The sequence below is a fragment of the Dicentrarchus labrax genome, unplaced genomic scaffold (genome assembly GCF_905237075.1).
Source record: "Dicentrarchus labrax unplaced genomic scaffold, dlabrax2021, whole genome shotgun sequence".
Classification (NCBI taxonomy): Eukaryota; Metazoa; Chordata; class Actinopteri; family Moronidae; genus Dicentrarchus; species Dicentrarchus labrax.
The window spans coordinates 1652893-1675672 of record NW_026136722.1 but is presented as its reverse complement, the minus strand read 5'-3'; the positions used below and the strand labels follow the sequence as shown (position 1 = coordinate 1675672).

The 22780-nt window shown below is 41.4% G+C and overlaps 2 protein-coding genes and 1 long non-coding RNA gene across 3 annotated transcripts; 1 reads left to right on the top strand and 2 right to left on the bottom strand.

The window, feature by feature from the left end:
* Positions 1-458: 458 nt before the first annotated feature.
* On the bottom strand, positions 459-13333 carry recql5 (RecQ helicase-like 5). Its single transcript, XM_051387285.1, has 19 exons — positions 13185-13333; positions 12834-12955; positions 12202-12723; positions 10865-10961; positions 10662-10773; positions 10424-10586; positions 10250-10332; positions 6183-6401; positions 5969-6065; positions 4824-4860; positions 4678-4736; positions 4000-4070; positions 3801-3894; positions 3540-3722; positions 2740-3353; positions 2613-2658; positions 2303-2521; positions 2144-2216; positions 459-2065 (listed from the first exon to the last, which is right to left on the bottom strand). The coding sequence occupies exons 1-19, from the start codon at positions 13279-13281 to the stop codon at positions 1941-1943; spliced, it is 3033 nt and encodes a 1010-aa protein (XP_051243245.1). The 5' UTR covers positions 13282-13333; the 3' UTR covers positions 459-1940.
* On the top strand, positions 7069-10224 carry LOC127355949 (uncharacterized). The gene is made up of 3 exons (XR_007881875.1): positions 7069-7680; positions 9146-9264; positions 9348-10224. It is a non-coding gene; the product is annotated as an uncharacterized LOC127355949 (long non-coding RNA).
* A 1086-nt stretch (positions 13334-14419) lies between the features above and the next one.
* si:ch211-120g10.1 (butyrophilin subfamily 3 member A3) lies at positions 14420-19242 on the bottom strand. The gene is made up of 10 exons (XM_051387905.1): positions 19086-19242; positions 17778-17860; positions 17258-17356; positions 16993-17094; positions 16775-16909; positions 16546-16683; positions 16393-16444; positions 16277-16303; positions 15429-15455; positions 14420-15339 (listed from the first exon to the last, which is right to left on the bottom strand). The coding sequence occupies exons 2-10, from the start codon at positions 17835-17837 to the stop codon at positions 14783-14785; spliced, it is 1197 nt and encodes a 398-aa protein (XP_051243865.1). The 5' UTR covers positions 17838-17860; positions 19086-19242; the 3' UTR covers positions 14420-14782.
* Positions 19243-22780: the final 3538 nt, after the last annotated feature.

The following is a 22780-nucleotide window of genomic DNA, read 5'->3' as shown; positions in this document are numbered from 1 at the left end:
ATGGTGAAGTTTTATACATCCAAAGGACTTCTATAAAACCTAGACTAGAAGAAGCACAAAACTGAAATAATGAGTCTAGATTTTTACACGTGGATTTAAGACAGGGCCTAAATATTAAACAATAATGGCGGATTCATTTAAAGGCCCTTATGATGTAAGTTTATATTGTGTTCAAAGGTGTATATTTTATCAGTATGTTGTTCTCCATGTTGTTCTCAATGAATGTAATCTTTTTGTACCCTTCCTTTTCAGTATCTGAATGTGGGAAATTCAAAGTTACAAGGGGCACCTGAAGGCAGCACTACTGGAGGTGACGTCACCTTGTATTTGGCAGCGTCCCCTGACACGGACATCTCCTCCCCTCCTCCCCCTCCTCCCCTTCCTGCCCTTCCTCCCCTCCCTCCCCTCCAATAAGTTGAAGTGATTGAAGACAGTAGTGATGATGCATGGACACACAGTAAAGGTCTCACACTGTGGCCGGTCTCTTCCTACTCACCACAGACTTTATTGTAAACATTTAGGAGCAAAGAGAAGATAGACTACGGCTGTTTCAGACTCTGCACAGCCTGACCTCTGTGTCCATCAGTGCTTCAAGTACTCTTTGGGTCGCCTCTTCACTGTGGAGACAGAAACTGTGGCCTTTCACAGCCCCGACAGGCACTAATACTAAGAACCGTTCCCTCATTGGAAAACACAACCTTAAAAAAACAAACAGAAAAACATCATTCTGCAAAAGAGAGACACAAACCAAAGACAAAACTGAACTTAGTTTTAAATGAAAGAAAACACAAACACCAAAGAAAAAACACAGTCCAGCAGCTAAAGACAACATATGTAGCAGCAGTAAAAAGAAAAAAAAAGTCCATTAGGTTCCAGCAACACTGGTTTATGTCAAATATTAAAACATCATTCCAGTGTTTTTGAATGTTTTATCCCCATTTACTTCAAACGATGTATTCCTCACGTTACTCTCAACCATCTCCACAGTGCGTTTCTAACCGTGCTGTGCGGCTTCATGGATAGAAATGTCCGTTGGTATGTTGGTTGGTCAACTATTAGATAGATTGTGAACGTAAATGGTCCCCAGAGGATGGACCCTACCTACCCTACCTAACCTTGGTGATCCCTTAACCTTGGTCACCTGGCAGTCAGGCCAAAATTCGATACTGTCCAACACCGTTTATGACCAAACACATGCAACGCTGATGACATTCCCATCAGCCTCAGCTGTACGTTTTAGTGTTTAGTGCCAACTAGCAAATGTTTGCATGCCAACACGCTAAGCTAAAATGGTGCACCTGATAAATGTTACACCTGCTGAACATCACGTTAGCATTGTCACTGCGAGCATGTTACTTGTTACATACTGATGTTAGCATTTAGCTCACGGTAACTGCCTCACAGAGCTGTTAGCATGACTATAGCGTCATAGTCTTGGTTATTCCAAGAGGTCTTTGATTTCCATTTATCTCATCTCAGTATGAAAATCAACTTGCAGAGAGTTGGAACATGTTTTAGGTTTACGTGCAGCCTGAGATGAAAAGAAATGAGTGCAGCACCAGTAAAGTTTAAAACTGTAGTGAAATCAATAAAGACCAATTGCTGCCTGTAGGAGAGTAACTTAAATGCTTTGGTCACCAATGAATGAATGTGAAGTGTACACACTTCTCAGTAAATGGGCTGAAACATAAAGAACACTAGTATGCACAGTTTTACCTCTGCTCTCTCAGGCTTTAACAGTCCACATGTTATTGCTTAATTATTGACACAAGTTACTGTAGCAGCAACGAGTCTGAAAAGCAGAACTCTAGCAGCAAATTAAACATGAACCTGGTCGGCAGGCGTCTGTGGCGAAGCCTGAGATCACTGGGACGAGGGAAGCTCAGGCACTGACAAAGAGGAAGGGTCTGACCCTTAAAATGGCTACATTTCCCTTCCCGTCACTCAGTGTTCTCTGTGGTTTTACAGCTGTGCGATCTTTTAAGGTGCTTCCAGTCCGCCTCGCTCTCACAGCGCTTGACTGTGCTGAAGAACTTCTTGATGAGAGCCTTGGCTTCCACTTTAACTGCAGACACAGAGACAAGCATTAGAGTCAGCCGTGTGCGGCAAAGCACAAGTTTTAGGTGTTTAATTCTCCGCTTACCTTGGCCTTTCCCCCGACTCCTCCCCTCTGCAAGAAGGTGAGACAAGTAGCGGGCGAAGGACTTGAACAGCTCCTACAACCAAAGAAAGCCACAGCTGAGAATTCCTCACTTTCACACTGCTTTTTCTGCAAACGTGACACGATATCCGCCCCGCTCACCTTGGTGGCGAACTTTCCCTGAGTGTAAAAGGGGTCCAGGTAGCGGACCACAATGTCAGCTGCCTCCTTCAGCGACACAGGCTTGGGCGGCTCATTAACGGGGTGCAGGGCCCTCTCCTGCACGTTGGGGTTAAAGGTTACTCTTCGGTTGCGGCCATCTGCAGGGCGTCTGCGCTTCGCTGGAGGAGAAGACTCTCTGTCCACTTTCATATCTGTAAGCTGGACACACACAAACACACACACACACACATACCATCAGTCACCGGGCAGGAAATAAGTCTTGAAGATTATATAGGAAACAGACGCTTACCCCAGCTGTTAGGGGTTCTTTAGCTTCTTCTTCTGGTTTGTTTGGTCTGTCAGAGAGAAAATAATGTTAGAGTTGAGAGAACAAGAGTTTTCCACCATCCTAAAATGCTGCATTGACGGTTTCTTACTCCGTAGTGGACTCATTCGATGTGTCTTGCACACGTTCAAGCTCCATCATCTCTGTTTTATGGATTTCCCCCTCTTCTTCATCAGGTATAATTATTACTTCTTTTTTACTTTCTTCTTGGACCCCTTCCTCAATCTCTGAGTCCACAGGACTGATCTGTACAGCCTCCACAGTGACAGGGGAGTCTTCCTGCTGGCTACTGTCATCTTCAGGGACCACTGTGGTAGCATGAGACAACGTAACATCAAGTCCCTCCTCTGCTTCCTCCTTCCGGCTTTGCTCCGTTGTTTGCTTCTTCGTAAAGTACTGGAAAATGTTGCGGGAACTCTTTGCCGCTTCCGCTAACTTCTGCTGCTTCTTGCTCATGGCTCTGCCGCCCTTCGTGGGGCTGTTGAGGGAGGCAGCAACGGCACTTGCTCTGGCTCTGATGGATGACGTTACAGCCAGAGATGCATCTGTGTTCGTCTCTTCAGGACCTCCTAAACTGTCGTTGTAAAATCCACCGCTCTCTGTCCCTTTGTTAGAAGACCCAGTGTCCTGCTTCAGTAGGTCCTTCGCTGTCAGGAAGGGGTTGGATGAGCCCCTCAGGCCTGCCCCTACCCTCTTACGCTTCATCTGGATGAATAATGGAATAAAAGGAGTAAGGGTGTATATCTGGATTAAGGATCCACAATAACTGCTTGTAAACTAGGTTGTAAACTAACTTGAATTTCCCTCGGGATAAATAAAGTATCTATCTATCTATCTATCTATCTATCTATCTATCTATCTATAGCAAGGGTGTAGTAGAGTAGATCTTACCGAGTAGATCTCAGAGGCAGATGTGAACCCCTGCAGCGCCTCAGAAAAGGAGGAGGAGGAGGAAGGTGCGTCCTCTTTGAGCTTCGACTCACTTTCTCCGGATTCACCGCTGCTGTTAACCTTATCACTCTCTCCTTTTTCTCCTCCAGTTGAGGCAGTTGCTGTTTTCTTCATCTCTGACACCTTTGAAACAAGACACAGGTTCAGGAAAAGATCTTCCACCAGTGACGATGTGACAGGCAGAACAATCACTCATTTTACCCTCTTTAAGACAGCAGCTTTGTACAAGTTGGAAGACTTGCAGCTCTTGAAGACCTCGTGTTCGATATCCACCGCTAAAGACAGGGTGTCACAGCTGAGAGACAGACGGGAGAAGACATGAAAGACAACATGGAGCGACATTTCTGCAGAAAATGAACTATGTATGAATGATGTTTGAAACGTGTGTCTGCATAAATACCTGAATGTGTCTTCTGCCCCCTGGTGGCCGTGTAATGCTTCCTGCAAGAGGCACAGGCAGTGCTCTCTGGCCTGAAATAGGGTTTATGTAAGGTTATTTCAATTCAATAATAAACCAATAAAAACTTAAATTGTCAAGTGTCCTGAAAGATCAATGCAACATGAATTAACAATAGAAGAACCACGTTTTCTTTTAATCCAATAGAGAGACATGATTTAAGAGAAATGTTTCTGAAAGTGCACAACAAAGTTAAAATTAGTAAAATTCTTCCTGCATTTGTGCTCAGAAAGGATCTTTAATTATATATAGTGTTTTTATGCATTATCAAGAAATATCTTCACATCTTTGTATATTTTGTTCAATAAAACTGTTTAGCCAGTGTGTCCGACATAATAAGCTGCTGAAGATTCAGATACTAAAGCTGCACATTCGGCTCATAATGCCCATTTTTACTATAATATATATACACTATATACTCTATTGTTCTCACTTGTACTGTAACACACAGATGAGCCTGAGTGGCAGTATTAGACTTTGCTTTAATGAGCTGTTGTTTACATCGGTGGTGTCGCTCTACAGCCTCCCTTCACATCTCATAACACATGAGTCATTGAATTCCTGCGGACGTGTTAATGAGTGCAGCACGTATGAGGAATGTGCCCGAGTGCTGTGCTGTACCTTCACAGTGAGCCTGGGGATCCTCTGGCTGCTGGCCTCTCTGAGTGGGCAGTCAGCGTCTACACAGCAGGACACAGCGGTTATATGACAGTACAGATGTGTCTGGATAGCCATTCAGAATTAATTTACTCTTCTATTGGTATTACCTGGGGGAGTAAAGTCTTCGCTCCGACCCTCAGTTCGCTAAAGAAACATGAGCACAGGCAGAAGTTAATTCTCAGATATTCACTAACACAAACTGACACACTTCCTCAACCTCTGCAGCATCTGCCATGCTATTCAATATCCACATCCACACCCCAACACCGCCAGATGAACTGGATTGGATTTATCTTTTGTGAGGCGACCCCGTAGTGTAGGGGTTAAGACCACGAACAGCAACATCAAGGTTTGAGCTCAGCTAGAGATCTCTGTTGTAACTCCCTCCCCTCTATTTCCCACCATCTGTCTACTGGCACTATCCAATGAGGACTGCCTAGGTCCAGACCTTTGAATCCACCCAGTCCACAGAGTAGACTGGAAATGAGGTGTAACTGATTGACAATTCTGTCTGATATCGGGCAACAATAAAAAGCACAAAAGGCCATATTTTGCCATATTTCAAGCCTATATTAGCATTTGATTACCAACACATGTTTTTATTGGGTGGAATATCACTTTAACCTGGTAGATCACTTATGTGGAGAGATCTAGCTGTATATCTATCTGTATATCTGTAATTCTGTCATCATGATTTGCACATACTGTGATTTTATTTGTTGGTCTTTTCTGTACACACTACATCTATTGCATGTCTGGCTCTTCCTGGGGTTTCTTCTATTTCTATTCTAATTGAGGGTCAAATGTTTCACACATTGTAAAGCCCACTGAGGCAACTTGTGATTTGTGATATCAGGCTTGATGTTCTGAATGGTAGGGGTTCAGGGTGACAAAGGCCTCCTTTTCCAACCCCACATGTCCTAGTCCCTTACTTGTTGTTGTGTGTATTTGTTTAAATCATTTAACAATCATGGCATTCCTGCTTTTATTGATGTTGTAAACTGTACAAGCTTCTCTTGGACCCACTGAGGAATAGTTTTACTTCAATGTTGCGCCAATTCCAGCAAACATGTGGGAGCGATTTACCACAATCCTCACTTACAGGGGCCTCAACAGCCCCATACCTTCCTGCTGCCAACAGCTGGCGAACAGATGTACAAAAGACACAACACAAACACTGAAGTTGTTTTTCTAGTTGTAGAAAATGTACATTTCTAATAAGAGGTCATGTGCATTAAATATTATACTTTACCTTCCGCATGTTCATCTGCTTCTTGAATAGGTCAGAAAAGTCCTTTTTCCTCTTTGTGCCATCATCCTCACTACTACCCCCGTCCACTTCATCATACCTGCAAGGTGAGGATGTCAGTGTCAATCTACAGGTTCACCACTGATTTACAAAACAAAAGCCAAACCCAAGAGGGACAAATCAAACATTTCAGAGAGTGGCGCAAAAGTTGTCCTGCCTTTCGAAGCCATAGCCCTTCCTTCCTCCTTCATAAAGGCCCGGCTGGAAACCGAACGGTCCCGTGGGCCCTTTCCCCTGAGCTTCAGTCTTGGTGCTGAGTGCAGTCGCCCTCTCCAGCTGGGCTCTTACAGCTTTAGGGTCACGACAGTAGTCACAGGCGCCTGCACAGTTGGGTGTCTTGTCCCCAAAGAACTTGGAGATGGTGGCATGACGACAACTGGTGCGGGAAACAAAGAGACACAGTTAATTAAAAAGTACATGCAAGGCCAGTGGTACAGCTCAAAAAACAGCACAAAGTTGGAGCAACATTAGCAAACAGATGCGAGACAGTCTGACGTTTGTTGCATCCTAGAGTCTGCATTTAAAAAGGCCAAGGCGGATGATGTTTGAGCACACGGCAAACATCTCTCCGTCATACACAGACCATTTAGAGCATTATTGATCTATTAGCTATTGTGTAACCATCACACACTACTATGATCGATGTTGCTGTTATGAAATAAGTCAAACAGGGGGTCCATTATCACAGGAAATGAAAAAAAATGCAGTTGTGAGACAATCATAAAACTAAAACTAAAGCCATTAGCCTTATTACAGCACATCTTTATGGACTAATAATAAGAATGCATTAGAGAGAGAGAATCTTGATTTGGAATTAGTCTTATTTTCCTACAATTTTAACACATTTGAAGCTGACTTTTTTTATATTTAGAAATATATATATATATTATATATATATATAATATCAAAAGTCCCAGATGTGAAAGTTTCCACTTTTTAAACAAAACACATCCTCACACTTATGTCTCAGATCCAGTGTTATGTAACGGCTAATATTCACACACACACACTGTTCGGGGAACCAACCCATTAGACGAGCCACTTCAACAACATACCAACTACCTAGCTGGAAATGGAAATGCTGCCTGCACAGCCATGAAAGAGAGAGGAGCAGTTTCACCAAAGGAGGTGGGGATAGACAGAGAGGCACACAAAGACTCTGTGAAGCAACAGTCACTCCCAGGGAGGACAGCTAAAGAGAAAACAGCCTTGGAGGCAGACAAACTAAAGCACAGCAGATAACTACACTGTGTCACTACCAAAAAGCCAGAGAAGAAGAGAAGAGCAACAAAGATAAAGAGGAGCATGAAGGAGGACAGAAGAGCAGTGAATGGGATCAGTTTGTGTTTTTGTGTTATCTCACTTTTCCTCCCCTCCACGTGCAGACAATCGTCAGTACCTGAAGAATTATCCCTCCTAACCTTAATCTGGACCTGACTGCTAATCTCTGTCTGAGGACTCCTCCTCTGGATGACCAACTGCACGTTTCAGCAGCAAACTGACGAGTAAAGACACTCAGTGATGAATGTGACATTTCTTCCCTGAAGGAGTTACCTGCCATCTCCTCATCAACCCGTCTGCTTATGTCTCTTCTGTAATTTTTCAGTCAGTCTGGGCTGGGCTGAGTGTGTGAAAACAACAAAAGGCTCTCACAAGTAAGTGCCTTTCACTGCGTGTGTGTGTGTGTGTGTGTGTGTGTGTGTGTGTGTGTGTGCTGTGCAAGTGCCGTCCGAGAGATTCACAACCTGAGAAATACTTCAGGTAGAGAAGAATGTGAGGAATGTGTTCAAAAATACTTACTAAAGACTTGCAAACACTCACTGGGAAGTTAAACTTGCCCGCTTTAAAACAAGGATATTGCAGTTGTACCGATTGTATTTTTAAAAGCAGGGTGTCTGAGGAGTTTCCCACTGTTTGAACACTATCTGTAAATGATAATGCTCGTGATTAAAGTCAAAAGAGTCAAAGGGACAATGGGAAAACTCAATCAGGGTTATCTGCCACACCAGCTAAATAACCGTTTCTAAAGTGATGACAGGCTGTGGTTTGGTATCTGCATGTTCTTAAAATCTCAAAGTGCACTTCAAAAAGCTCTTTCATCTGCAGTAAAAGTGGCTGTAGCATGGAAACATTGTAGTAGCACTCTGCTGCCAGAATATTAGGTTTGTAGTACTACTGTATACTACTACTACTGTATAATAAATCATAGCTTCATGAAGGTTATAATATTCAACTTATGTTTTAACTATTGTATAGGGGTATACGAGATATAATTTTATTTAGTGAGTTTTAGAGGTTCTAGAAAACGAGCCAGGCTAGTTGTTTCCATTCTTTTAGCTAACCTGCTGCTGGCTCCAGCTACATATCAGTGGTATTAATCTACTCATCTAACTCTCCACAGGAAATAATGTTGAACATTAACAATGTAATGAACCATATTCCATTATACAGTGTTTGTGTTATTTCATAATGTTTCATAATGCAATCTAATATTTCCTTAACCAAATAAGAGCTGAACCGTCACACCCAGTGCCATGTATTTACTGTAGAGCACAATAACAGTCAACAGTAAATCATGAATAACTTGACACTTGAACGCCACCCATTAAAAACACAATACAGTCTATAAACATTAAAACACAATGAGACAGCTGTCAGGGGAGCCTTCTGTTCAACAGCTGAACACAGAAGAGGACCCTGTTTTTCTTCTTTTGGTTCTTTTAGCCTGACAAATAACCTGTTGAGTTATGCTGCACCACCCTAAACCACCAGCACCACCCCCTGTATCATTACGCTGGTAAACAGATTCCCTTTCAGACTCACTCTCGGCTACAAAAAACACATGATTTACTGATCTGTGCACTTCGTTGATGCCTTTCTTTCGCACTGTAATCCTCTCACTGTCTTTTAAATAAAGGGAACCACAGATTGAGAAACAGAATTTTATCATGCTCATAAATTAAAAAAAGTTACGTGTCAACACAGCAGCTATGTCGTAACACGCAACGGGAGTTACATCCTGATGACACTAAACAAAGGCAAATAAATGAGATACTATGTAAACCAAACTCGAGCATGACTGTTAATGCCTCCACCTCATTTGACACCTCGCCCCACTAGGATGGACGCCAGAGAAGAGACGTTGGACCTCCTGAACAAGATATGGGTCAAGCTGCAGGGTCTGCCCAACGCCACCCCTGTAGAACTGGGAGCTTTCTTCGTCCTCCTAACCTTCATCTGTGAGTCTAACTATCATTTCTAATGTCTGTGTTTCTTAAACCGTGAGCCGGTCATGATGCTGTTTTTATTTGCCCTCCCACAGTGGTGGTCGTGCTCATGATAGTGCTGAGCTGCGTGACTTGTTGCTGCTGCTGTCGCGCCTCAAAGCCGAAGGGACAGAATATCTGAGTGAATGCTTCTCTGCACAAGGACATCCAACAGGACACGCTGAAAAAAGCGTCCTCAAGAGTCATGGTCATGTAATTAACAGACAGACATTTGAGACATTTCAGTGAGCAATGAAGCCTCCTACAGGGTGCGTTCAGTGGCACAAGAGGAGCCCAGCCCTTGAACAACAAAGCACCTGACAAACACAGAGAAGGATGTCCTGACTGGCTGCCAAACACACCTGGTAAAGCTGCCAGGCTTTCAGGAGAGTCTACATTCCTCCGGGCATCCCTGCACCTTACAGGACAACAACCTCTGATTTGAGGAAAAGGCAGCACCAACCCAAAGTATCTTTAATAAAAGCGGGCAAACACATGGAATATGAGCTATAAAAATGTGTAGAATAATTGAAAAAGTTGCAGCACATCAACAGCGAGTTGCACAGAGAAATGTGAAGAGGAAAGACAAATTGGTTTGTTAGTGTATTTCTAAACATACCTGTGTCATTATTAAGGAATGAGAATTAGCATTCAGACTTTGTTAGTTAGGTTACATGCTCCTAAGGGGGAGTAGTGTTCCTGGACGCTTCACAACAAAGCCTAAAAGACAGATCAAGTCTGCCCCCTGCTGTACACAAACTGACATTGACTATGATTTTATTTTGAACAGCCTAGTATGCATGTAATGAAAGTTATGTTTCCTGTATAAAACTGCATATTATATGCATGCAAAGGGTGAAGACATTATGTAATGATGTGATACCATGACTCTACACTTTAACTGTATGCAATAAACAAAGTGAGTTGCCTGTACGTGTGCAGGGAGTGCAGTACTTACGATTCTTGCACACAGAACGACACCATGGCTTCAAAGTCTGTAATGGCTGTTTTATCCGTCTCCTTTGCAGAGCCGCGTTTTTCCTGTAGACAAAGTTCACAAAAGGGTCACAAACCTCGGAAAAAATGCCGGGTTGTACTTATTTATAGGAGTTCCTCACATTATTGTGCTGACCTGTTTGCGGCCAACCTCCTGGCGGATGAGAAAGTTCATTTGCTCCTTATCTCTCGGGGAGTAGTATGTGCGACAGGATGAGGGCAGTCCGTCTCTCCCAGCTCGCCCAGACTCTTGGTAATAACTGGCCAGGGACTTTGCCAGGTTCCAATGAGCTACAAATCTGCGGGGTTAACGAAAACATTAGCACAAGCAAACTTTACTGTAGCTAATACAAAAGTATATAGCAAAACCTCACCTGACATTGGCCTTGTCTACTCCCATACCAAAGCTGATGGTGGCTACAATGACCAGAACCTTCCCCTGCATCCACTCATTCTGGACCTCTGTGCGATCTCCTCCCTTAAGACCTACAGTATAAAAGCAGAATTCAGAAGTATTTGAGTCAAAGTATTTTTTGGTTTTCCAGTCCTACACCTACATGGAGGAAAAACGTCTAACCTGCATGATAAGCCTTGGCCAAGACTCCAAGCTTGGTCAGCTGGTAAGCCACAGTTTCACAGCCTTCCCTGGTCCGACAGTACACAATCCCACAACCCTGTTCACAAATATTACATACAGTAGGTTAAAGAAACCAGCGCTCTTATGCTCGTATTCAAGGGAGGATATATCTGCTAATATGGCCTAATCACAGGTTGGTATCAGCTTACATGCTGATACACTGCACTTTATGAAACATTCAATGTAAATTCAATTATTATAAACTTAAACTGAGAAAACAACCCACACATAACGTACATGCCCAAGACTACCCACCAGGACTATCTGTTATTCTGTTATATCTGTTTTTTGGTTTTGTTTTGTCCTCTTTGTCTTCCTGCTTTCTTTTTTTTTTTTTAAGTTTCTACAGTTTTTATCCATGTCCTCATGTCCCTGTATTTCTGTTGTCGTTTTGTGAATTCTTTGGTTTTGTAAATACTGTTATCCACTAATGATGTATTTAAAAAAATAGGCTGATACTAATATTGATAATTGAAAGTTTAGTAAATGTTTCTTAATGATCTTAAACATCCGGCATTATACCCAATCAACCTTCATAAACACACCAGTATTGATATATATCAACAATAAGCTCATACTGGTCGATATATTTGCTCAGCCAATTTATCCGTCAGGCTCCACTCTGGACACTATTAGAGAAGAAGAACACAAACTGGCAGATGTTGGTGTAAACTGTGAACTATTTCATTGTTCTACTGTAAAATGTCCGGCCTCCAGCATGTATATCTTTGTCACAACTTTTTGAGTTGAATTTGAATTTTGATTGGATTTCAAAGTCATATTAAATCTACTCCTATCCTTTATCGTAGGCTGTAGCACAGAAATAAAAACAGCATACATATTTTGTACATAAACGAGAGCCCTGAAAAGTTCACTTTTGAACTGTAAAAGGTACATTACAGTACATGCTGTATCATAAAGGCTGAGAGGATTTAAACTCAAACATAAATATTGTACTGTCCTCAAAAATGCATCAGTCTGGCTCCAGTAAATATCTATTTTTTAAGATGTTTGTTGTTTATTTTGCTCAAACCTGCAAACTTTAAAGGGTTTTTTCTTGCATAAGGGAACACTGAGAATAGTGTAACAAGTGTTTTTGTTTCTATCCTTTCAAACGAGCTGTTCTTTGCCAACCGCTCCAACATGATTTTGATAGAAGTTTTTTAAAAACAAAATCATAGACGAATGAGGACGAGCTGCTGGTGATCTGTTATTCAGAGAAAATGAGCAGTTCCACATAAAAAATCCAATCTCTTCACAGAGTCAAGTCTACCAACCTGTCCACTAGACCCGCTGTCCAGTCCCAGCGCCTTCTTAACGAAGGCATGGAGGTGGACGTAGGGGTTTGGCAGCAGCTCCCTGAAGATCACATCATAGTGCAAGTTACTGCGGAAGACAGGTGAAACAAAAGACAGCGGCGAGCGCAGTCTCAGGGACTGAACAATGTCCTCTTGTACATTCTTGGGTGCTGTCGCTGTCAGGGCCAAACAGGGGACCCCGGGGATGCGAGCACGCAGCCCACCCAGTTTGAGGTAGTCTGGCCTAAAATCGTGTCCCCACTGGGACACGCAGTGAGCCTCGTCCACAGCCAGGTAGGACAGCAGGCCGCGGGAGCACAGGTCAGTCAGGCAGGGCTGGAACGAAGGCGAGGCCACCATCTCCGGAGTGATGTAGAGCATCTTCAGCTTGGGGCTGCCGCTCCCCAAGTCAGCCAGGATCAGACGGCGCTCGGCTGCTGGGAGTTTGGAGTTGATGGAGCAGGCAGGGATGTTCAGACTCTTCAGGCGGTCCACTTGGTCCTGCGGAGACACACAGTAAGGGATTCACTAACGTTAACAACTGAGACCGCACGCAAGATCTTAACGTGTGTTTGAATGGTGTGCACTGGAGCACACAATCAGAGACTGACCTGAATGAGAGCGATCAGCGGGGATATAACCAGAGTAATACCTTCAGCCATAAGTGCAGGGAGCTGGTAGCAGAGGGACTTTCCTGCTCCAGTGGGCATGCACACAAACACATCCCTGTCACCTGCAGGAGGACAACACCAGTCACCACAGAGCCAGACATTACTCTCTCTCTCTCTCTCTCTCTCTCTGACCACACTGGAGACATCTCTCAAACAGCCTCATATTTGAGCAGAAATATAAACAACAATATCATAACAAACAGAAATATAAACGTGTCTGTTGCTACGAAACGAGCGTTAGCCACCGTTAGCTGACACCGTTAGCACAGAGATAAACAGAGGCCGGCTCACCTCTGACGACCGCTCCGACAACATCCTCCTGTAGCTGAGACCTAAAGTTATCAAACCCAAAGTGGGTTTTTAAGGCTTGATTTAAAGTTGTTGTCATCGTTTGTGTGTCGGTGAAGAACTCATATGAACCTCTCCGGTGGTGTCGCACACCGATGACGTCATTGCCGTGGTGAAAATCTGAAAATAAAGTTTTTTTAAAAATCTGTGTGTTTTACTGACTCCCTGTGATTTATTAATGAATTATGTTTACTGTTTTATTTCTTTGTTATTATATTTCATTATATATCATTTTTATTTGTTATTTTTGTGTTTGTGTGTTGGAGCTCTCTGATTGGTTCGGCTGGTGCACAAATATGGCCAAAAGTATACGGACAGCCCTGTCAGATCCTCTACTTAACTAAAAGTAATAGTAAGAGAGGTGGAAGAAGTATTCAGAATTTTTACTTAAGTAAAACTACACAAATATAAGCATCAAACTTACCTACTTACTTAAATAAAAGTACTTATTAAGCAGAATATATATATATATTTTATGGTGGAATATAATTATTGATGCGTTACTGTGTTCATCACTTTAATGCTACATCTGGTGTGGCTCATTTGAATTACTTTATATATTGATGGGCAGCTTAATCTATGATCATTTATAACATATGTTATTAGTTTTAATCTTTTTACACACTTTCCCCGCAATTTCAGCTTGAAATATTTGCTATGTTTGGAATCTAAGAACTCTACTAGAATTGAAAATCAGGTTTTCTGTATTTGAAGGACCTTTGGTTGAGCCTCTGGTGGGTTCATAAGACTTTAAAATATCAATTACAAGGTCTACTTAGGCTCAGGTGCTGTTTCTGTCACATTCTGCTCTCCCACCTTGCTGCCATGCTCTGTGGGTTAGTGGTTTCTTTAAGTGTGCTCAAAATATTTCATAACCACAGCAGAGACAGGAGAGACATGAAAGGCTGAAGAGGAATGGAGAGGAGAGAGAAACAAGAGAAAAGATGGCTGACACCACAACCGTATCTACCTGAGATACTGTGACCGATCACGGGCTGGGTCTGATTACAAACCACACACTTCAACTCTCAGGTCAGATTACTCTTTCTGACTAAAGATTCATCTATTTTGTTCTGTGCATGCCACAGAATGATTCATGGTTTTGTGATATATATATATATATATATATATATCACCCATTATGTAATGTCTAGTGTAGAAATAAAGAGGCCAAAAAGTAAGACATGGATTTGGTTTATTTATTATTCACATGAACGCATTCTTACTGCAGGGTTAATATTGCACAGTACATTACATTAATACAATATGTTTCCTTTCAAATATATGAAAATACATCATGTATGTAAGCAAACAGCAGCACTATAGATATATAGTGAGGAAGTGGTTGCAACGATCACATTAAAGCAGCAGCAGCAGCAGCAGTATAGAGCGTGGTCACATAGTGGAGCTATTTAATAGCACAATGATGGTCTGTTATATCAGGATCTCGGATTCCTCCCAGTGATTATTATATAACCTGATTTGTTAGACTTTATTAGGATATCTGCTGGAATTTAAAGGAATATTTACCAGAAGGAGACTCAACCCCAGATGCAGGGTGAGGGGCACAGACATTGGGTTTTAGCTGCGGGAGACTTAATCACCAGATCCTTGATGATCTCCACTGTACCAAACAAGGGGAACAGCTTCTCAGTGAAGCTCTCGTTGTAGGTGTAAATGTGCAAGTGTTTGTCCACGTCATAGAAGGACAGCTGGCCGTGGTCGTAGTCAAGGTAGATGCCCACCTTGCGGGGGATGAGGCCCGGCGGCAGGGCGGTGAAGGGGACCGTCAGTGCCTTCAGCTCAGTGCCCCTCTCCAGCCTCAAGGTCAGGTAACCCGTATCCGTGTTCAGGGACTTGAAGCCTTTCCTCAGGGCCGCCTCCCTGGCCACGCCCAGCCGCCAGTCCCGTTCACCCACCTCCACCTCCCAGTAGTGGCGGCCAGACTCAAAGCCCTCCACCCCAACAGCGCACCACCAGCCATCAAAGCGTTGGTGGTAGTTGGGAACATCCTTTCTCTCAAAGCCACAGCGCATCTTCTTCTCGTCAGTGATGAGCAGATCAGGGTTGGCCGTGTCCTGATCCAGAGTCACCTCCACTAGAGGGAAGCGTTGAGAGGTTTAAAATCACCAGACAGGCTCAGTTAAGATTATACTGACTGATAACTTGATAAAGTGAATGCTGTACCTGCAGCATCTGAGATCCATTCCCACACTGCAAAAAAAAGGGAGGACTTTAGGAAATGTCTGTCTGATGTTACACAATCAGAGAGCTATGTTGTCAGTTTGGAGATACAGGCTGTATCATCAGTATTATAGATATTCTGATGATGAGAATGTTGAAGGAATGTTAGATTGAAAGCTCCCAAAACTTTAATTGATCTAATGTTTTGACCTACAAACAAAAGATGACAAACAAACACACATACTGTCTTAAAGAAAGCACTGTAGCACAAACAGTAGTCTATATGTGATACATAGGCATATACAGGACATGTATCATCTCTAAATTATTTGCATTTGGGGTTTTTTAACCTGTATGTTGCCAAAAAGACACTTTTAAAAAGAAAATATGTATCACATATGTTCTGAATAAACTACAGTCCTTCAATTAGGACATTACGGGATTTTTCTATGTAGAGTAAACATGTAGATATGGGTGTTATTTTGTATTAATTGCAGGTGGATTGTCATTCTATTTCATGCACAGCTGTAAATAAGTCAGTCTGCACTGTGTATAAGGAGTCCAACTGCTTCTATAATCCAGATTTGCTGCAGAGTATGAAACGCTGCATCAATTATAATTTTGGCAGATTGAAAACTTCAGCATCTTTCGTTTTCTTTGTGTGCTGCTGTCCTGCACCTGTACCCAACTGGACCCAGAATATAGTTAAATATATTTTTGCCAAAGGAATGATGGTCCCAAAAAGCAGCATGGAGTCGATAAGAATGGCAAGCAGTCAGAATTTAACCTGAAACCAGTGAAGCTGGTTGTATGTAATGATTTTAAATATCCTAACATACAGTTCAGCTCACCTGGTTGAGGAATGTAGGATATGGCACCTGAAAGGAGATAATAACAGACGCATAAAGAAATGAAAGTCTCCAGTTTTACAATGAAATTCAACTTGATTCATTACTGATTTACAAACCAATCTTCTGAGTCTTTTGCTTCCACATGAGCCACTGCTGGGGTATGGTGTCCTGCAAGGACACACCAAGCAGGTTTGGATTATGAACTGCACAATAAACTGATGATAACACACAAGGAGTTCTGTGAACTGTTACATGGACTTTTCCTCTACCTTATCTGGGCGCTGCACCATTAAAGTCCACATCACCAGCTCCATAGCAGTCACCAGATTGGGCGCGCGGCCCCAACGCCAGGCTGACTGCAGGTCATCCAGAACCTTTGCCACGGGTTCCCCAGGCCACACACTTTGCTGCAGGATGAATAAAATATGTCTATTGAGTATATTTTGTTTGAAGAAAGAGAGTAAGGTGAACAGGAAATGTTATTTGTACATTTCCCACCTCAGGCTGAGCTCTCAGGTCCTTGATCCAGTTGAGGATCACAGTTTTGGCCTCCATCAGGTCCTGCTCGTTAATCATATCAGGGTGTTTGACCTCATCCACCTCGGGCCAGCCATCCGTCTGCATGGGCCTCTTCTGCACACAGAAACACACAAACCTTTAGTGAATAAACCCTTCTGTCCCAATACTCTCTTCTGGAAATGTTCTAAGGTATGCACCTTGCTCTCTAACATGGAGGCCCATTGTAGGATAAAGGCCTTGCAGAGGGAGGTAGGCCAGGTATCATCCAGGTTCCAGATGTGCTCCAGGACTGCTGACCTCTGCAGTGGCAAACAGAGAGTGAAATATGGGGTTGGTGATATAAGACAAACCCTCAGGGTCTACTGGTCCCTCATTTATGAGGACATAGGAAAAAGGTGGTTTGTAACTAGTAATGATTGTCTATGGCCGAGATAATTTCTGGTTTTATGAGTTAATTCTTACCTGGCACACTCGGCTGAGATCCCTAGCCATGTCCACAACAAACAGCTGATCTTCATCCAGAGGCTCCCTCTTCTCCTTCTTTGCTCTCTTGTGTGATTCCTGCAAGAAAATGTAAGATTAAAGCATTTTCTGTGGGGAAACTGTTTGGAAATTGAAAAGCTCTCAGCAAGAAAAAAGACATTTGGACGGCATTAGCGCTGCTTTACAACTGCCTCTGTGAGTAATAAGGTCAGACTGAAAAGGAGGTGGTCACTCAGCCTGATCAAAATGCACATCGTGGCTCTGTTCCTGTCAGCAGAAAAGAAAGACACCCCTCCCTTCCAGACTCCCTGCCTCGAGTAATCTCCCAAAAAACTCCATGCATACAGTAGCTCTCGCTTGTTAAATTCTAACCAGGAAAGCAGAAATGCGTGGAGTCACATGCTGCTAAAAAAACGTTGTCATGTCAACTGTCTACTTAAGTATGAAGGTGACCCAAAAAAACAAAAGGTTTGCACATTCAACACACAGAACTTAATACCTTTATCTTGGCCGTTAAGGTTTTGGCCGGCTCCACCATGAAGTGAAAACACTGCATCATCTTGGCAGGTGTGTAATAGAGTCCTGCAGTAAATAATACAAAAACATGTTAGTTTAGAGAATTGCATGTTGATTTATTTCTTAATTTATGAGCCAAAACTCAAACACTGTTTGTTCTTGTTAGCAGCGTTGACAGCTCGACACAGGATGCTACAAGTTACACGGTTTTATCTAAGATTAGTCCGATAAGACATCACAACCTGTACTGTTAAATCAAAGGACACATCTTTGCAAACTCGAACACTGCTGATGTTTACTTCCTAAACACCGGTAAGTCATGCAAATCATTCTACGTGTGATGGAAATTTCACATCTGCATTTAGAAAACACAACACCTTAGTGTGAGCACAACAGCTTATTAAAAGCGAGGGATGCCGTGTCCTCTGCTTTGGCACGAATGACTAAACATATAAAGTTGATCAGGTTAAATGATCTCTGGTCAGACGTGACGGTCCAACGAGAAGTTTGGCAAGAGGTCATATCAGAGTGATGATTAACTGGAGCAGAATTGAGCACTGAAAGCAGGCGGCCTGAAACGTGACTGGCCCTGCACACTTCCAGAGCCACAGCAATGCCTCAGCTGCTGTCTGTCTGTCTATGTCCTTGGTTAGTCTTTCTCTCGTTCTCTTTCTGTCTGTCTGCCTTCCTGGTTTACTCTCTATGCACCTCTCACTTCCTCTCCATCGTCATCTGCAGCAGTATGTGTGAGCTCGGTGTCTTTTTGGCACTGAAGCAGTCAGGACAACCAGTCTGAACAGGTTTTCATGCTGACCCAGACCGAGGATGATGCGGGTGAATTACCTTGCATTAGTACAATGTATGCAGTAATGCTGATTCATATTAAGCTGAAGGCAATAAATGAAATCAAATGTTTGCATATGTAAGTGGACAGATATTGGAGGAGCAGAGACTGAACAACAAGATAAAGGTCATTTGAAAAAGAAATGCTCCAATAGACAGGCTTATTAATGTCGTGGGAAAACATGACCAAGCAGTTTTTGCGACCCAGTTAGAGGCCAGCTGATGACTGCGCAGGAGGTAAACACAGACCTGCGGTGTGACTTTGCGGCAAATCTGGACGATAGAAGCAGTTAGACTCTCTATACACGGTGCAAACGGATTTATCTACAGCTGTGCGTCTAACAGAATCACATATCTTATACATTTGTGCTGGTTATATCATGTAACTCATCCCTGCAGTGCGTCCTGCACAGCAACGCAAATAACATACGGTTGATCATCAGCCTACCTTTGTCCTCACAGGTTGGGTTAAACAAGTTGTCTTCTTCTTCTTCTTCTTCTCTTGCGTTAAAAGCGAGCAGCCGCCCGGTGAGGAAAGTGTTTGGTCTGCGTGCTGCAGTGTCTGACCTTGTTTACACACCAGACCTGTCGGCTGGTTCGGGCAGCTTCGGTTTTTTCCGCCAGTGACGAACGAGATTCTGCGGTGGACAAAGCGCGCGGCCATGTTGGTAAGGTCGTTATGATGCTGTCGGTGACACAGATTTAAAGGGGAAATCTCACCCACAGTAGATGTTTTATATAACAGTGATTTCTGTCTAAACATAGATTCTTAACAGTGGGTGAAAGTAACTAAGTACATTTACTGAGGTACTTGAGTGTTTCCATTTTCTTACTTACACTTATTATTATTTACTTTTGGTCTTCCCATGGCCTTCAGACTCAAAAAAAACCTGGGGATATGAGTAAAATGTGTATTTTAACTAACACGTTATGAATTTCCAATGAAAATTTTTATTTTCTGTCTAAACTGGAAATCACACAATAACACAAAGAAATAGATTTGTGAAGGAGTCTAATCATTATATTTAATGATGAAGTGTAGGGTTAAAGAGTGGGGACGGGCTAAAATCATATTTTTTAGGTGTTCTAGGTAGTTTTCATTCAAGTTTTACATGATGTGTCTTCAAATTGCAATTAGAGCAACGTGAAGGACATTTTGCTTGATAATATGATGCATTATAAAGAGATCTGAACTTCTTCTGTGTGTGCTCTTTAACTTCAGTCTGATGATGGTATTTTAATTCCAAGCCTGATATAAATACAGTGATAGTGACTTAGATTGCTGCCTTCCTGCTTAATGACCATGGACTTGATATGTGGAATATTAACAACACAGGGAATTGTATACTTCTGCTGCTCATTTCTATTCACTGAAGTCCTGAAAAAAAAACAACTGAAAAGTATTTCAGCATGAATGAAAAACTTTTGACCTCTTCCGATATGTAATAAGATAATGAAGACAGATATAAAAACAACACAGTTTGTGGGCTAATATGCAACTCAATTCTTTTTTTTTTTTTTTTTTTTTTTTTTTTTTTTTATTTTTTTTATTTTATTTTTTTTTTTTAAAATTTTTTTAAAAAAATTTTTTTTATAAATTATTTAAAAATAATTATATAAAAAAAAAAAAGAAAAAATGGGGAAAAAGGGGAAGAAAAGGGGAAGAAAAAAAGGGGTAAAAAGGGGGGGAGTTCTGGAGGGGGGTGGTGGGGGGGGGGGGGGGGGGGGGGGGGGGGGGGGGGGGGGGGGGGGGGGGGGGGGGGGGGGGGGGGGGGGGGGGAAAAAAAAAGAGGGAAAAGAAAAAGGGAGAGAAGGAGGGGTATTGGGGGGGGAAGTGGGGGGGAGGGGAAAAGGGGGGAAGAAGGAGGGGAAAGGAGAAGGGGAAGGAGGAGGGGGGGGGAAGGGGGGGGGGGTAGTGGGTTTAATGAGGGGGATTGAGGGGGGGGAGGAGGGGGGGAAGAGGGGGGGAGGGTAGGGGTGGTATAGGACATTTTAAGTTTTTTTAGGATTTATTATGTAATATTAATTTTTGATTTTAAAAATTTTTTTTTTAATATAAATTTTATTTTTTTTTTTTTTTTTTTTTTTTTTTGGTTTTTGTTTTTGGGGGTTTCGGGGTGGAGGGTTTGAAATTGGTGGTGAATTATAAGGGGGGGTTTTTTTGGGTTTGTTTTTTTTTTTTTTTTTTTTTTTTAATTATATTAAAATTAAATAGCATATAATTAAGGTTTTGTTTGTTTTTTGGGGGTGTTTTTTTTTTTTTTTTTTTTTTGGGTTTTAGGGGTTTTGGGGTTTTTGGGTTGGGGGGGGGTTTTTTTTTTTTTTTTTTTTTTTTTTTTTTTTTTTTTTTTTTTTTGGTTTTTTTGGGGGGGTTTTGTTTTTTTTTTTTTTTTTTTTTTTTTTTTTTTTTTTTTTTTTTTTTTTTTTTTTTTTTTTTTTTTTTTTTTTTTTTTTTGTTTTTGGGTTTTTTTTTGGTTTATTTTTTTTAATTTTTTTTTTTTAATTTTTTTTTTTTTTTTTTTTTTTTTTTTTTTTTTTTTTTTTTTTTTTTTTTTTTTTTTTTTTTTTTTTTAATTAAGGGTTGTTTTTTTTTTTGTGGGGTTTTTTTATTTTTTTTTTTTATTTTTAATAAATATTTTTTTTTTTTTTTTTTTTGGGGGGTAAATTTTTTTTTTTTTTTTTTTTTTTTTTTTTTTTTTTATTTTTTTTTTTTTTTTTTTTGGGGAAAAAAAAAATTTTTTTTTTTTTTTTTTTTTAAAAATAAAAAATTTTGGGTTTTTAGGTTTTTTTTTTCTTTAAAAATTTTTTTTATTTTGATTATTTTTTTTTTTTATTGGGTTTGATTGATAGATATAATGCTAACTGCTAATAGCAACTTGTGTTTTGTTAGGGCAACTGTAGAGGTTCACAAACAGTCATATCTTTGTCTCTTTCAATCTAAGGGACGGCTCAGACACTAGACACTATTCTGCCAGCAGGCTCCACAGTCTGTGGACCTCAACTGGGCTCTCCAGGGAAATTACTCCTTTTTACATTACACATGGTCATATGATCACAAAAGGCTTTTCTTTATCTGCTGAGGACTAAATAAACATTCTTGATTATTCTTTTAGGCATTACGGTGAAATGAGGAGCAAACTACTGTATGTTTCTGTCAAGTCTCTTTTGCAGTTTTTCATCCATTTAACTAGGATATTTTCAGTTTCTTAGTGTTAATGCCATCAATGTATTTACACAGAGATTCAGTAACTCACCAGTCCGGTCCAAAAACAGAACTTTCTACGGGGGTTTTGGGGTACCAAAGCATCACAGCAAGGTTATTTTGAGACAGTTATTTCACGACTTTAACTGTATCAGAAAAAATACCTTGTGACCTAGGTGGCGGTACTCTATTAAAAGTAAGGGTACTCAAGTGGACAAAAATCAGAACTGCCAGTACTCGCTATCGCTGAGGCCTATTTCAGGCACTGCTTTTATTAAAGCTAGGGTAGGTAATGTATTCTAAAATTGTTGTATTTGTTGAAATTCTCTTTACATCCTGAAAGAAATCAATAAATCAAATGCACTGGAAAAACAAGAGTAAAAAAACCTGGTAACTGTAGAAGTAGACCTGCCTGTCTATCTCTGCACACTCTGCCCCTGCACTCCCATGACCAGAGTCTGCCACAAGCTGGCCAGGCAGATATTGCTAAAGTCACAGAGCTAGTTGCACAAGAATGGCAGAGAAAGAGCAGCCAAAATATATAGTTATATATATATATATAGCAGTGTACTAGGTTATTTTGGTTTTATACTTCCAAAATCTAGCCGTCTCTGTTTATCCCATATAACCTAAATAAAGCAAAGTGTTCACTGGTTATTGAACTTTCAGTTCTGTAGTAGTAAGTAGATACTCAAACATTGTCCTTTAACGGTGAAGAAACAGCTAAGTGAATGTGACTGAGGCTCATTAGATATTTGGAACATATCTGAGACAATATATGCCAATAGTCAATAAGAAGTTATGTGTTATGACAAACTTTTTCTGATCATTTTTATTACTGAGACAAATTTCTGATATTCAGTAGTCTCATTGGACTTTACTGCAGCTAGTTTTAAATCCAATCGATTCACCCTCCCTTTCTAAGCCCAAAGGAGAAACTT